General features: G+C 44.2%; 1 protein-coding gene across 1 annotated transcript in view; it reads right to left on the reverse strand.

Annotated features, from left to right (window-relative positions):
• R3HDM2 (R3H domain containing 2) overlaps nucleotides 1–15,972 on the reverse strand; it is a 71,187-nt gene that overhangs the window by 30,948 nt on the left and 24,267 nt on the right. Inside the window, exons 6-13 of the mRNA XM_058042205.1 lie at nucleotides 15,821–15,899; nucleotides 15,326–15,385; nucleotides 14,464–14,604; nucleotides 12,893–13,001; nucleotides 11,314–11,409; nucleotides 8,939–8,970; nucleotides 5,824–6,056; nucleotides 63–214 (exon numbers count right to left, since the gene is read on the reverse strand). Of these exons, the coding sequence (XP_057898188.1) occupies nucleotides 63–214; nucleotides 5,824–6,056; nucleotides 8,939–8,970; nucleotides 11,314–11,409; nucleotides 12,893–13,001; nucleotides 14,464–14,604; nucleotides 15,326–15,385; nucleotides 15,821–15,899 (902 nt within the window). The remainder of the gene's footprint in view (nucleotides 1–62; nucleotides 215–5,823; nucleotides 6,057–8,938; nucleotides 8,971–11,313; nucleotides 11,410–12,892; nucleotides 13,002–14,463; nucleotides 14,605–15,325; nucleotides 15,386–15,820; nucleotides 15,900–15,972) is intronic.

Raw genomic sequence — 15,972 nt, forward strand, 5'->3', positions numbered from 1 at the left:
TAAAATAAGCAGGTATATTGTAGTAAAGTTATGAAATGCATTTTGTGCCCTGTGGGACTCACCTGCGACATGATGGGGCTGCTGATGGGCGGCTGCTGCTGCTGCTGGGCTGGGGGGAGCCCGGGGGGCTGCGGGGCCGAGCAGGGCAGGAGGGCACGGCTGGCCTGGGATGAGGGCGAGGGGCTGCAGCCCTCGGGGGCACCCAGCACCAAACCTGCAACACAGAGAGCACGGGGGGATGGAGCCTGCAGGAAATGCACCCACAGGAGGCATCTGACTCTGCTCTGATTCAGAATGCTGAACAGCTGCTTTATTAAACTGTATTGTATTGGACTAGTGTTATAGAAAGGCTTCAGGGGCACCCAGCACCAAACCTGCAACAGAGAGCGCAGGGGGATGGAGCCAGCAGGAAATGCACCTATGGCATTCATTTGATTCCATTAATTCAGAATGCTGAACAATTGCTATATTATATTGTATTATATTATATTGTATTATATTATGTTATATTATATTATATTATATTATATTATATTATATTATATTATATTATATTATATATCATATCATATCATATATCATATTACATTACATTACATTACATTACATTACATTACATTACATTACATTACATTATATTATATTATATTATATTATATTATATTATATTATATTATATTATATTATATTATATTATATTATATTATATTATATTATATTATCATGGCTTCAGAGGCACCCAGCACCAAACCTGGAACAGAGAGCACAGGGGGATGGAGCCAGCAGGAAATGCACCTATGGCATTCATTTGACTCCATTAATTCAGAATGCTGAACAATTGCTATATTATATTATATTATATTATATTATATTATATTATATTATATTATATTATATTATATTATATTATATTATATTATATTATATTATATTATATTATATTATATTATATTATATTATATTATATTATATTATATTATATTATATTATATTATATTATATTATATTATCATGGCTTCAGAGGCACCCAGCACCAAACCTGCAACAGAGAGAGAGCACAGAGGGCTGGGAGCCAGCAGGAAAGGGGAGGGTATCTATAGGATGTATCTGACTCCACTGATTCAGAATGCTGAATTGCTTTAAAATTGCTTTATTAAACTTTAAAATTTGCTTTAAACTTTAAAATTTGCTTTATTAAACTATATTATATTGGATTAATACTATGTTATATTACACTAATACCATATTATATTAAGGCTTCAGAGGCACCAAACCTGGAGCACAAACAGAGGCACAGAGGGCTGGGAGCCAGCAGGAAAGGCACCTATAGTATTCATTTGACTCCATTAATTCAGAATGCTGAACAATTGCTTTATTAAACTGTATTATATTACACTAATGTGATATTATATAAAGGCTTCAGGGGCACCCAGCACCAAACCTGCAACAGAGAGCGCAGGGGGATGGAGTCAGCAGGAAATGCACCTATGGCATTCATTTGATTCCATTAATTCAGAATGCTGAACAATTGCTATATTGTATTATATTATATTATATTATATTATATTATATTATATTATATTATATTATATTATATTATATTATATTATATTATATTATATTATATTATATTATATTATATTATATTATATTATATTATATTATATTATATTATATTATCATGGCTTCAGAGGCACCCAGCACCAAACCTGCAACACAGAGAGCACAGGGGGATGGAGCCAGCAGGAAATGCACCCACAGGATGCATCCGACTCTGCTCTGATTCAGAATGCTGAACAATTGCTTTATTAAACTGTATTATATTACACTAATGTGATATTATATAAAGGTTTCAGGGGCACCCAGCACCAAACCTGGAACACAGAGAGCACAGAGGGCTGGGAGCCAGCAGGAAAGGGGAGGGCACCTATAGGATGTATCTGACTCCACTGATTCAGAATGCTGAACAATTGCTTGATTAAACTACATTATATTGGATTAATACTGTATTATATTACACTAATACCATATTATATTAAGGCTTCAGAGGCACCAAACCTGGAGCACAAACAGAGGCTCAGAGGGATGGGAGCCAGCAGGAAATGCATCTATAGCATTCATTTGACTCCATTAATTCAGAATGCTGAACAATTGCTATATTACATTACATTACATTACATTACATTACATTACATTACATTACATTACATTACATTACATTATATTATATTATATTATATTATATTATATTATATTATATTATATTATATTATATTATATTATATTATATTATATTATATTATATTATATTATCATGGCTTCAGAGGCACCCAGCACCAAACCTGGAACACAGAGAGCACAGAGGGCTGGGAGCCAGCAGGAAATGCACCTATGGCATTCATTTGATTCTATTAATTCAGAATGCTGAACAACTGCTATATTATATTATAATATTACATTATATTACATTATATTATATTATATTATATTATATTATATTATATTATATTATATTATATTATATTATATTATATTATATTATATTATATTATATTATATTATATTATATTATATTATATTATATTATATTATATTATATTATATTATATTATATTATCATGGCTTCACAGGCACCCAGCACCAAACCTGGAACAGAGAGCACAGAGGGCTGGGAGCCAGCAGAAAAGAGAGGGCATGGATAGGATGCATCTGACTCTGTTCTGATTCAGAACGCTGAACAATTGCTTTATTAAACTGTATTATATTGGACTAATTCTATATTATATTCCACTAATACCATATTATAGAAAGGTTTCAGGGCCACCCAGCACCACACCTGGAACAGAACCAGAGGCACAGAGAGGTGTCCTGGATGTGCCTCCCCAAACCCCAGGTGCCCTTTGGCAGCTCCAGTTCCCCAACCCAAAATCAATCTCCCAGGTGCCCTCTGTCAGCTCAAGATCTCCATTCCCCACCCCGGGTGTCCTTTGGCAGGTCAAGATCTCCATTCCCCATCCTAGGTCCCCTTGGTCAGTTCAACATTTCAATTTCCCACCCCAGGTGCCCTCTGGCAGATGAACATCTCAGTTCCCCTTCCCAGCTGCCCTTTTTCAGTTCAAGATCTCCGTTTCCCCACCCCAGGTGCCCTTTGGCAGATGAAGATCTCCATTTCCCACACCAGGTGGGAATAATGAAGATGAAGATGTCATCTTTTCAGATGAAGATCTCCATTCCCCACCCCAGGCACCCTCTTCCAGTCCAACATCTCCATTCCCCACCCCAGGTCCCCTTGGTCAGTTCAACATCCCCATTCCCCAGCCCAGGTATCCTCTGGCAGGTGAAGCTCTCCATGAAGATCTCCACCCCATGAAGTTCTGAGGTGGGGATGGAGATCTTGAACTGAAAAAGGGGCACCTGGGGTGGGGATGGAGATCTTGGACTGACAAAGTGTACCTAGGATGGGGAATGGAGATCTTCATCTGAAAAGATGAGATCTTCATCTTCATCATTCCCACCTGGGGTGGGAAAGGGAGATCTTCATCTGCCAGAGGGCACCTGGGGTGGGAAATGGAGATCTTGAACTGTGCCCTTTTCCAGTCCAACATCTCCATTCCCCACCCCAGGTCCCCTTTTCCAGTCCAACATCTCCATTCCCCACCCCAGGTCCCCTTGGTTAGTTCAAGATCTCCATCCCCACCCCATTTGCCCTCTGTCAGTTCAACATCTCAATTTCCCACCCCAGGTGCCCTCCGGCAGATGAAGATCTCCACGAAGATCTCCATGAAGATCTCCACCCCAGGTTCCCTTTCCCAGTCCAACATCTCCATTCCCCACCCCAGGTCCCCTTGGTCAGTTCAAGATCTCCATTCCCCACCCCAGGTGCCCTCTGGCAGATGAAGCTCTCCACGAAGATCTCCATGAAGATCCCACCCCAGGTTCCCTTTTTCAGTTCAACATCTCCATTCCCCACCCCAGGTGCCCTCTGGCAGATGAAGATCTCCATGAAGATCTCCGTGAAGATCCCACCCCAGGTTCCCTTTCCCAGTCCAACACCCCCATTCCCCACCCCAGGTGCCCTCTGGCAGATGAAGCTCTCCACAAAGATCTCCATGAAGATCTCTCCACGAAGATCTCCATGAAGATCCCACCCCAGGTTCCCTTTCCCAGTCCAACACCCCCATTCCCCCCCGCAGGTGCCCTCTGGCAGATGAAGATCTCCATGAAGCTCTCCGTGAAGATCTCCACCCCAGGTGCCCTTTTCCAGTCCAACATCTCCATTCCCCACCCCAGGTGCCCTCTGGCAGATGAAGATCTCCACGAAGATCTCCATGAAGATCTCTCCATGAAGATCTCCATGAAGATCCCCACCCCAGGTGCCCTCTGGCAGATGAAGCTCTCCACGAAGATCTCCATGAAGATCTCTCCACGAAGATCTCCATGAAGATCCCACCCCAGGTGCCCTTTTTCAGTTCAACATCTCCATTCCCCAGCCCAGGTGCCCTCTGGCAGGTTAAGCTCTCTCCATGAAGATCTCTCCATGAAGATCTCCATGAAGATCTCTCCATGAAGATCTCCATGAAGATCTCCACCCCAGGTGCCCTTTTCCAGTCCAACATCTCCATTTCCCACCCCAGGTCCCCTTTTTCAGTCCAACACCCCCATCCCCCCCCCCAGGTGCCCTCTGGCAGGTGAAGCTCTCCATGAAGATCTCCACCCCAGGTCCCCTTTTCCAGTCTAACATCTCCATTCCCCACCCCAGGTCCCCTTGGTCAGTTCAACATCCCCATTCCCCAGCCCAGGTGCCCTCTGGCAGATGAAGATCTCCATTTCCCACCCCAGGTTCCCTTTCCTAGTCCAACATCCCCATTCCCCACTCCAGGTGCCCTCTGGCAGATGAAGCTCTCTCCATGAAGATCTCCATGAAGATCCCACCCCAGGTCCCCTTTTCCAGTCCAACACCCCCATTCCCCACCCCAGGTGCCCTCTGGCAGGTGAAGCTCTCCACGAAGATCTCCATGAAGATCTCTCCACGAAGATCTCCATGAAGATCCCCACCCCAGGTTCCCTTTCCCAGTTCAACATCTCCATTTCCCACCCCAGGTGCCGTTTTTCAGTTCAACATCTCCATTCCCCAGCCCAGGTCCCCTGGGTCAGTACAAGATCTCCATTCCCCACCCCATTTTCCCTCTGTCAGTTCAACATCTCAATTTCCCACCCCAGGTGCCCTCTGGCAGATGAAGATCTCCACGAAGATCTCCATGAAGATCTCTCCATGAAGATCTCCATGAAGATCCCCACCCCAGGTTCCCTTTTCCAGTCCAACACCCCCATTCCCCACCCCAGGTGCCCTCTGGCAGATGAAGACGTCCATGAAGCTCTCCATGAAGATCTCCACCCCAGGTTCCCTTTTCCAGTTCAACATCTCCATTTCCCACCCCAGGTGCCCTTTTTCAGTTCAACATCTCCATTCCCCAGCCCAGGTGCCCTCTGGTAGGTGAAGCTCTCCACGAAGATCTCCATGAAGATCCCACCCCAGGTCCCCTTTTCCAGTCCAACATCTCCATTCCCCAGCCCAGGTGCCCTCTGGCAGGTGAAGCTCTCCACGAAGATCTCCATGAAGATCTCCACCCCAGGCGCCCTTTTCCAGTCCAACACCCCCATTCCCCACCCCAGGTGCCCTCTGGCAGGTGAAGCTCTCCACGAAGATCTCCATGAAGATCTCTCCACGAAGATCTCCATGAAGATCCCACCCCAGCTCCCCTTTCCCAGTCCAACACCCCCATTCCCCACCCCATCTCCGCTCTGCCCCAGCTCCCCCCGTACCTGCCCGCGAGCTGCGGCTGCCGGCGCTGCCCTTGCTGCTGCCCACGCTGTCCCCCCGGGTGAGGATGGAGATGCCACTGAAGCTGCTGGCCTTGGTGACGGGCGGCCTCAGGCTGCGCATGGAGCCGTCCGAGTCCGTGCTGCTCCAGGGCCGCGGCTCCAGGGATTTGATCTCGCTCTCGGTGCTGCTCTGGCGGCTGCCGGGGCTCCTGCCCAGCCCCTCCCGGGCGCCCCTGCAGAGAGCAAAGGGTCAAACTCCGCTCCAGGGAGTGGAAAAATTTACACAATATTGGTGTAAAAATTTGACAATATTGATGTAAAAATTTAGAGAATATTGGTGTAAAAATTTAGAAAAAAAAAAATTTTGGGGTCATAGTTTGGTTTATTTCGGATTTTTATTCGGTTTTTTTGGTGTTGGAAATGCTGTGGGGTTCAGGTTTGGTTGGGTGGGTTATAGGTGTGAGATGTTGGTGGTTTTTTGGGGTTTTTATTTGGTTTTTTTGTGTTGGAAATGCTGTGGGGTTCAGGTTTGGTTGGGTGGGTTATAGGTGTGAGATGTTGGTGGTTTTTTGGGGTTTTTATTTAGGTTTTTATTTGTTTTTTTGGTGTTGGAAATGCTGTGCTTCAGGTTTGGTTTGGTGGCTTATAGGTGTGAGATGTTGGTGGTTTTTTGGGGTTTTTGTTTAGGTTTTTATTCCCTTTTTCAGTGTTGGAAATGTTTAGGTTTAAGTTCAGGTTTGGTTGGGTGGGTTATAGGTGTGAGATGTTGGTGGTTTTTTGGGGTTTTTATTTAGGTTTTTATTCATTTTTTCGGTGTTGGAAATGTTTAGGGGTAAGTTCAGGTTTGGTTTGGTGGGTTATAGGTGTGAGATGTTGGTGGTTTTTTGGGGTTTTTATTTAGGTTTTTATTCATTTTTTCAGTGTTGGAAATGTTTAGGGGTAAGTTCAGGTTTGGTTTGGTGGGTTATAGGTGTGAGCTGTTGGTGGTTTTTTGGGTGTTTAGTTGGGAGTCAAATTGGGCTCCAGGGCAGGAACAGTGTGGTGTATGTTCAGTTTATTTAGTTTTTTTATTTAGTTTTTTACTAGTTTTATTTGGTGCTGGAAATGCTGTGGTTTACGTTTGGTTTGATGGGTTTTAGGTGTTTTTTGGGTGTTTATTTGGGAGCCAAACTGGGCTCCAGGGATTTGATCTCGCTCTCGGTGCTGCTCTGGCGGCTGCCGGGGCTCCTGCCCAGCCCCTCCCGGGCGCCCCTGCACAGAGCAAAGGGTGAAATTCTGCTCCAGAGAGTGGAAAAATTTACACAATATTGGTGTAAAAATGTGGTGTAAAAATTTAGATTCTGTGATTGATTCTGTGATCGATTCTGAGATTCTGTGATTGATTCTGTGATTCTGTGATTGATTCTGTGATTGATTCTGTGATTGATTCTGTGATCGATTCTGGGATTCTGTGATCGATTCTGGGATTCTGTGATTGATTCTGTGATTGATTCTGTGATTCTGTGATTGATTCTGTAATTCTGTGATTCAGTGATTGATTCTGGGATTGATTCTGTCATTCTGTAATTGATTCTGTAATTCTGTGATTGATTCTTGGATTCTGTAATTCTGTGATTGATACTGTGATTCTGTGATTGATTCTGTGATTGATTCTGTGATTGATCCTGTGATTCTGTGATTGATTCTGTGATTGATTCTGTGATTGATTCTGTGATTGATCCTGTGATTCTGTGATTGATTCTGGGATTCTGGGATTCTGTGATTGATTCTGTGATTCTGTTATTGATTCTGTGATTGATTCTGTGATTCTGTAATTCTGTCATTCTGTAATTCTGTGATTGAATCTGTGATTGATTCTGGGATTCTGTGATTGATTCTGTGATTGATCCTGTGATTGATCCTGTGATCCTGTGATTCTGTAATTCTGTGATTATGTGATTCTGTGATTGATTTTGTGATTCTGTGATTTTGTAATTGATTCTGTGATTCTGTGATTGATTCTGTGATTCTGTGATTCTCTAATTCTGTGATTCTCTAATTCTGGGATTCTCTGTGATTCTCTAATTCTGTGATCCTGTGATTGATTCTGTGATTCTGTAATTCTGTAATTCTGTGATTGATTCTGTAATTCTGTGATTTTGTGATTGATTCTGTGATCCTGCCAAAACCCAGCAGGCAGAAAGGCAGGGATGGGGATTTCCTGTCTTTTTGGGGAAAAAGAGGATCAAAAACTGCTGGAATTCCTCCCTGCCATTTCCACCTTCCTTTTTCATTTTAATCAGCCAAAAAAAAAAGGAATAAAAATCGAAAGAAAACTCCACTGGAGGATTCACCATGGCACAAACAAATCACAGGGAAATCCCTGCAAATCTGTCTCTGCCTGTGAGAGCTACAAGAAAAGCATTCTGTGGGGAGTGTGGTGAGAGAAAATCAACATTTTAAATCATGAAAGGGCATTTTAAATCATGAAAGGGGCATTTTAAATCATGAAAGGGGCATTTTAAATCATGAAAGGGGCATTTTAAATCATGAAGGGGAATTTTAAATCATGAAAGGGGCATTTTAAATCATGAAAAGGGCATTTTAAATCATGAAAGGGCATTTTAAATCATGAAAGGGGCATTTTAAATCATGCCAGGGCATTTTAAATCATGAAAGGGCATTTTAAATCATGAAATGGCATTTTAAATCATGAAAAGGGCATTTTAAATCATGAAAGGGGCATTTTAAATCATGAAAGGGCAGTTTAAATCATGCCAGGGCATTTTAAATCATGAAAGGGGCATTTTAAATCATGAAAGGGGCATTTTAAATCATGAAATGGCATTTTAAATCATGAAATGCCATTTTAAATCATGAAATGGCATTTTAAATCATGAAGGGGCATTTTAAATCATGAATGGGGCATTTTAAATCATGAAGGGGCATTTTAAATCATGAAATGGCATTTTAAATCATGAAGGGGCATTTTAAATCATGAAATGGCATTTTAAATCATGCCAGGGCATTTTAAATCATGAAAGGGGCATTTTAAATCATGAAAGGGCATTTAAAATCATGAAAGGGTATTTTAAATCATGAAATGGCATTTAAACCATGCCAGGGCAGCACTCACCTGCTGTCTGTGAGGAATCCATTCTGGCCAGACTGGGAGCAGCAACATGCAGATGAAGAGGAAAGAAAAAAAGAGACTTAAAAAAAAAACCCTGAAAAAAATAAATTAATGAATTCCAGAGGGTGGGGATGGCACGCAGAGGGTGCTGAGGGGGGTGCTGAGCCCCCTGCACAACAGATCCCTGTGGAGCTCCATCCAGAACCTTTCCTGATCCCTGAGATCTCCCAGCTCCTCCTGGGAAGGACGAAATTCCTTCTGGGAATGGTCAAATTTCATCTGGGAGTGCCCAAATTCCTCCTGGGAATATCAAATTCCACCTAGTAAGGCCTAAATTCCTCCTGGGAATGCCCAAATTCCTCCTGGGAAAGCCCAAATTCCACCCAGGAATGCCCAAATCCCTCCTGAAAATGCTCAATTCCACCTGGGAATATAAAATTCCTCCTGGCAATATCAAATTCCACCTAGGAAGGCCCAAATCCCTCATGGGAATGCCCAAATCCCTCCTGGAAATGCTCAATTCCACCTGGGAATATAAAATTCCACCAAGGAAGGCCCAAATCCCTCATGGGAAGGCCCAAATCCCTCATGGGAAGGCCCAAATTCCACATAGGAAGGCCTAAATTCTTCCTGAAAATGCCCAAATTCCTCCTGGGAAGGCCCAAATTTCTTCTGTGAATACCAAATTTCTCCTTGGAAATGCCCAAACTCCTCCTGGGAATGCTCAATTCCACAGGGGAATATCAAATTCCTCTTGGCAATATTAAATCCCACCTAGGAAGGCCCAAATCCCTCCTAGGAAGGACTAAATTCCTCCTGGGAATGCCCAATTTCCTCCTGGGAATATCAAATTCCTCCTGGCAATGTCCAAACTTCTCCTGGAAATGCTCAAATCCCTCCTGGGAACGCCCAAATTTCTTCTGTCAATACCAAATTGCTCCTGAGGAGGCCTAAATTCCTCCTGGGAATACCCAAATTCCTCCTTGGAAGTATTAAATTCCACCTGGGAATATCAAATTCCACCAAGGAAGGCCTAAATTCCTTCTAGGAACGCCCAAATTTCTCCTGGGAATGACTAAAATCCTCATGGGAATGCCCAGTTTCCTCCTGGGAATATCAAATTCCACCAAGGAAGGCCCAAATCCCTCATGGAAAGGCCCAAATCCCTCATGGGAATGCCCAAATTCCACATAGGAAGGCCCAAATTCTTCCTGAAAATGCCCAAACTCCTCTTGGGAAGGCCCAAGTTCCTCCTAGGATTGCCCAGCTCCTCCTGGGAATATCAAATTCCACCTAGTAAGGCCTAAATTCCTCTTGGGAATGCCCAAACTCCTCCTGGGACTGCCCAATTTCCTCCTGGGAATATCAAATTCCACCTAGGAATGCCCAAATTCCACCTAATAAGGCCTAAACTCCTTCTGGGAATACCCAAATCCTCCCTGAAAGTATTAAATTCCTCCTGGAAATGCCCAATTCCACCAAGGAAGGCCCAAATTCCTCCTTGGAAATGCCCTAACTCCTCCTAGGAATGCCCAAATTCCTTCAGAGAATGCCCAATTCCTCCTGGGAAGGACTAAAATCCTCATGGGAATGCCCAGTTTCCTCCTGGGAATATCAAATTCCACCAAGGAAGGCCCAAATCCCTCATGGAAAGGCCCAAATCCCTCATGGGAATGCCAAAATCCCTCATGGGAATGCCCAAATTCCACATAGGAAGGCCTAAATTCTTCCTGAAAATGCCCAAATTCCTCTTGGGAAGGCCCAAATTTCTTCTGTGAATACCAAATTTCTCCTTGGAAATGCCCAAACTCCTCCTGGGAATGCTCAATTCCACCTGGGAATATAGAATTCCTGCTGGCAATATTAAATCCCACCTAGGAAGGCCCAAATCCCTCCTAGGAAGGACTAAATTCCTCTTGGGAATGCCCAAATTCCTCCTTGGAATTATTAAATTCCTCCTGGGAATGACTAAAATCCTCATGGGAATGCCCAGTTTCCTCCTGGGAATCCAAATTCCACCCAGGAAAGCCTAAATTCCTCCTGGGAATATCAAATTCCACCAAGGAATATCCAAATTCAACCTAGGAATGCCCAAATTCCCTGAAATTTTATGGAAGGAGCAGACTGGAGGCTGCAGGTCCTCCAGCCCAGAACCTCAAGCCACCTTTGCTGGCAGCTGGAATCCACTGGGACACCCCCAAAATTCTGAAAAAATCAGTAATAAAAAAAAAAATATGCAACAACATCTTGGAATAATCAAGGGGGAACTTTGTGGCCCAAAGCTCCAGGAGGGTCCTGGACTAATAATAATAATAATAATAATAAAAATAATGAATTTGGTGAATAATTAATTAATTTGGTGGACAATCCGAGCTCACCTCTCGTGCAAAGATCCTCTCCCTGACGCGCTGATATTCCTCCTCCCGCTCCTCGATGGATTTGCTCCTTCTCCCATCCTGCAAGGGGAGTCTGATCTGAAGGGACAAACACAGCTCAGGGGTCAGCAGGAGCAGCCAGCTGCTGGGAATTTTGGGTGGGAATTGTGGATTTTTGGTGGATTCGGTGATTTTCTGCGCCTGGACCTGCCTTGGAGACACCTGAGTGTGGGGATGAAGCTGCCAGAGGTGTCAGGGTGGATATTCCTGGAGATTCCCAAATAGAAACCTGAGTTCTGCATGAGGCAGAAATCAGGAATATCACCCTGGTTCCATGGGGAAAATCAGGAATATCACCCTGGTTCCATGGGGAAAATATCAGGAATATCACCCTGGAAAATCAGGAATATCACCCTGGTTCCATGGGGAAAATCAGGAATATCAACCTGGTTTGAGGGGGAAAATCAGAAACATCACCCTGGTTTCATGGGGAAAATATCAGGAATATCACCCTGGAAAATCAGGAATATCACCCTGGTTCCATGGGGAAAATCAGGAATATTCAGAGGGAAAATCAGGAATATCACCCTGGTGTCACAGGGAAAATATCAGGAATATCACCCTGGTTTCAGTCAGGAATATCACCCTGGAAAATCAGGAATATCACCCTGGTTTGAGGGGGAAAATATCAGGAATATCACCCTGGTTTCAGTCAGGAATATCACTCTGGTTTCATGGGGAAAATATCAGGAATATCACCCTGGTTTCATGGGGAAAATATCAGGAATATTCAGAGGGAAAATCAGGAATATCACCCTGGTTTCATAGGGAAAATATCAGGAATATCACCCTGGAAAATCAGGAATATCACCCTGGTTTCATGGGGAAAATATCAGGAATATCACCCTGGTTACAGTCAGGAATATCACCCTGGTTCCATGGGGAAAATCAGGAATATTCAGAGGGAAAATCAGGAATATCACCTTGGTTTCAGAAAATCAGGAATATTCAGAGGGAAAATCAGGAATATCACCCTGGAAAATCAGGAATATCACCCTGGTTTCAGAAAATCAGGAATATTCAGAGGGAAAATCAGGAATATCACCCTGGAAAATCAGGAATATCACCTTGGTTTCATGGGGAAAATCAGGAATATTCAGAGGGAAAATCAGGAATATCCCCCTGGTTTCAGGGGGAACTCTCAGGGAAACCAAGACCTGGATGAGCTTTCAGGTCTATTCCAACCCCAATTATTCCATGATTTTATCAAGGTGAGACCCCTGGGGGAGGGCATGGCTTGCTCCAAGAGCGGAAAGCACCAGGAATATTCCCAGGAATATTCCCAAAGAAACCTTGGGAAAAGGCTCCACTTTAAAACCTGGCCTGTCCTCTGGCTGATTGTGGGGAATGGGGAAGCACAGCCATAGCAATTCTTCATCCATTTTTTATAATATTTGGAAAAAAATCTTTCACAAAATTCAGATTTGGGTCCTCTGTGAAATGAAACCCAGGAGGATTTTGGGGGAGTTTTTTCCTGTTTTGTGATTTTGCCAAGGCTGCAGTGCCCCCCTGCCCTCCTCACCTGGTTGTCGTCCCGATCCATGCTGGTGTCGTCCCTTTTCAGGATGAACCTCTGAGGGAATTCTGCGTTCTTCTCATCCTTGATGTGCTCAGAGAATCTCTGCTCAGGGCTGCAAGGAAACCAACTCTTGTTAGGAGGGGGAAAAACAGCCCCAGGATGATTTTTAGGGTGGAATTTCAGCTCCTGTTCCTAGTCCAGGAGTTGTGGAGAGGCAGGGAGAGATAGAAGGAAAAGATTTTTCTTCCCTATTGCCTTCATTCCATGATTTTGGTTCTTCTAGAGAGGGATCTTCAGCTCTCATGAGGCAAAAAAATAATGGAAATGTGGTGTGGAAATCATCCTGCTGCAGAGCATTGGTGGGCTGTGGGGAAGGGAGAGGAAAAAGGGGAAGGGAAAAGGGGAAGAGGAAGGGGAAGAAGAAAGAGAAGAAGAAGGGGAAGAGAAGGGAAAAGGGACAGGAAAAAGGGAAAAGGGGAAGGGGAAGAAGGGAAAAAGGAAGAAGAAGGGGAAGAGAAGGGGAAAGGGGAAGGGGAAGGGGAAGAAGGGAAAGGGAAAAATGGAAAGAGGAAGTAGAAAGAGAAGGGGAAGGGAAAGGAAAAGGATAAAGAGGAAGGGGAAGAAGAAGGGGAATAGAAGGGAAAAAGAGAAAGGGGGAAGGGGAAGAATGGAAAGGGAAAAGGGAAAGGGAAAAGTGAAGAAGAAGGGGAAAAGGGAAAGGAAAAAGGAAAAAGGGGAAAGGAAAAGGGAAGGGAAAAAGGAAGAAGAAGGGGAAGAGAAGGGGAAAGGGGAAGGGGAAGAGGAAGGGGAAGAAGAAAGAGAAGAAGAAGGGGAAGAAAAGGGAAAAGGGACAGGACAAAGGGAAAAGGGAAAAAGAAGGGGAAGAAGGGAAGAAGGGAAAAAGGGAAAAAAGGAAAAAGGGAAAAAGGGAAAAAGGGAGAAGAAGGGGAAGAGAAGGGGAAAAGGCAAAGGGGGAAGGAAAGAGGGAAAGGGGGAAGGAAAGGGAAAGGGGAAAGGGGAAGGAAAAAGGGGAAGGAAAAGGAGAAAGGGAAAAAGGGAAGAAGGGAAGAAGGGAAGGGAAAATGGGAAAAGAAGGGGAGAGAAGGGGAAAGGGGAAGGGAAAAAAGGGAAAGGAAAAGGGGAATGGGAAGAAGAAGGGGGAAAAGAAGGGGATGAGAAGGGGAAGGGAAAGAGAAAGGGAAAAGGGAAAAGGGAAGGGAAAAGGGAAAAAAGGAAAGGGGAAGGAAAATGATAAAGGGGAAGGGGAAGGAAAAAGGGAAAGGAAAAGGAGAAAAGGAAAGGGGAAGGGGAAGAAGGGGAAGGGAAAAGAGAAAGGAAAGGGAAAAAGGAAGAAGGGGAAGAGAAGGGGGAAGGGGAAAAGGGAAAGGAAAAGGGAATGGAAAAGGGGAAGGGGAAGAGAAGGGGAAGGGGAAAGGGGAAGGGAAAGGGGAAAACAGGAGAAAGAAAGGGGGAAAGGGAAAGGAAAAAATGAATGGGAAATGGGAAGAAGAAGAAGGGGAAGAAGAGGGGGAAAGGGGAAGAGGAAAGGGGAAGAAGAAGGGGAAGGGCCTTACATCCGTGTGTTACTGGTCTTGTTGATGATCACGGCCTTGCCAGTCTGGTCCACGTTGTGATCCATCCCGAAGTAGGCGGCCACGCGGTGCAGCAGCATGCGGTGGTACGAGGTCATCTGGGGGAACTTCTTGAACTGATTGCTGGGGACAGGGGACAGGGGACAGTCAGTTCCACCCCTGCCACGTCAGGATGCACAGGAGAACATCCCCAGCCTGCTCCCCTGGCAGCCCAAATTGCTGATTTTCAAATTTCCAAATTCCCAAATCTCTGTTGGGAATGCACAGGAGAACATCCTCACTCTGCTCCCCTGGCAGCCCAAATTGCTAATTTTCAAATTCCCAAACTTCCTTTGCTGGGCACAAGGACAGGGACAGGGACAGGGGACAGTCAGTTCCACCCCTGCCATGTCAGGATGCACAGGAGAACATCCCCACTGTGTTCCCCTGGCAGCCCAAATTGCTGATTTTCAAATCCCAAATTCCCAAATCTCTGTTGGGAATGCACAGGAGAACATCCTCACCCAGCTCCCCTGGCAGCCCAAATTGCCAATTTTCAAATTCCCAAATTCCTAAATGTCGATTCCAAACTTCCTTTGCTGGGCACAAGGACAGGGACAGGGGACAGTCAGTTCCAGCCCTGCCACGTCAGGGTGCACAGGAGAACATCCCCACCCTGCTCCCCTGGCAGCCCAAACTGCCAATTTTCAAATTCCCAAATTCCCAAATCTCCCTTGGGAATGCACAGGAGAACATCCTCACCCTGCTCCCCTGGCAGCCCAAATTGCTAATTTTCAAATTCCCAAATTCCCAAATGTCGATTCCAAACTTCCTCTTGCTGGGCACAACCCTGAGGGTTACTCACTTGTTGTCACTGATGAACTCCAGAATCTCCTGTTCCAACTTGAGCAGCATCATTCTGTCCCTGCCAGGATAAAAAGAAAGATTAAAAATTCACTTTAGGGACAGGGAACTGCCTCCCCCTGCTGCCAGCCCTGTCCTGCAGAAGAAAAATCCACAGATTTTACACAGAAATGAGCTAAAAAACTTCTTGTTTGTCAAATATATTAAATTAAACACCAGATTTTTTTGTTTTGCTAGTAATTCTTGGCTTTGGAAAGCCTGAATCTCTGCTGGAAGCTCCAACTTTGCCATTCCCTTTCCTCAATCCCACTGATTATTCCCTTCACAGGCTGGCACTTGAAAACCATTTATAGAAAAGGTTTTAAAGCAATTAAAATGATTTCTTTGCATTCAAACAAATTATTTGTCCTTCCCTCTCCACATCACACACAATTCCACATTTGGAATTAAACAGGATATAAAATTACAGGGAGTTGTTTTATTGACCATGACCTACCTTGGGTTTTTTTTCAGTGTATTTACTAAAAATTCATGCAAATCTATTCCAGTGGAGTCTGTATATTCCTGGCTGGAATCTGAAAAAAAAAATATAACAATGGCAGGAAAAAAAATTAATAAATTTATTTTATTGGGAGAGCACAGAGGGAA

This window comes from Melospiza georgiana, chromosome 29 (assembly GCF_028018845.1).
Source record: "Melospiza georgiana isolate bMelGeo1 chromosome 29, bMelGeo1.pri, whole genome shotgun sequence".
NCBI lineage: Eukaryota > Metazoa > Chordata > Aves > Passeriformes > Passerellidae > Melospiza > Melospiza georgiana.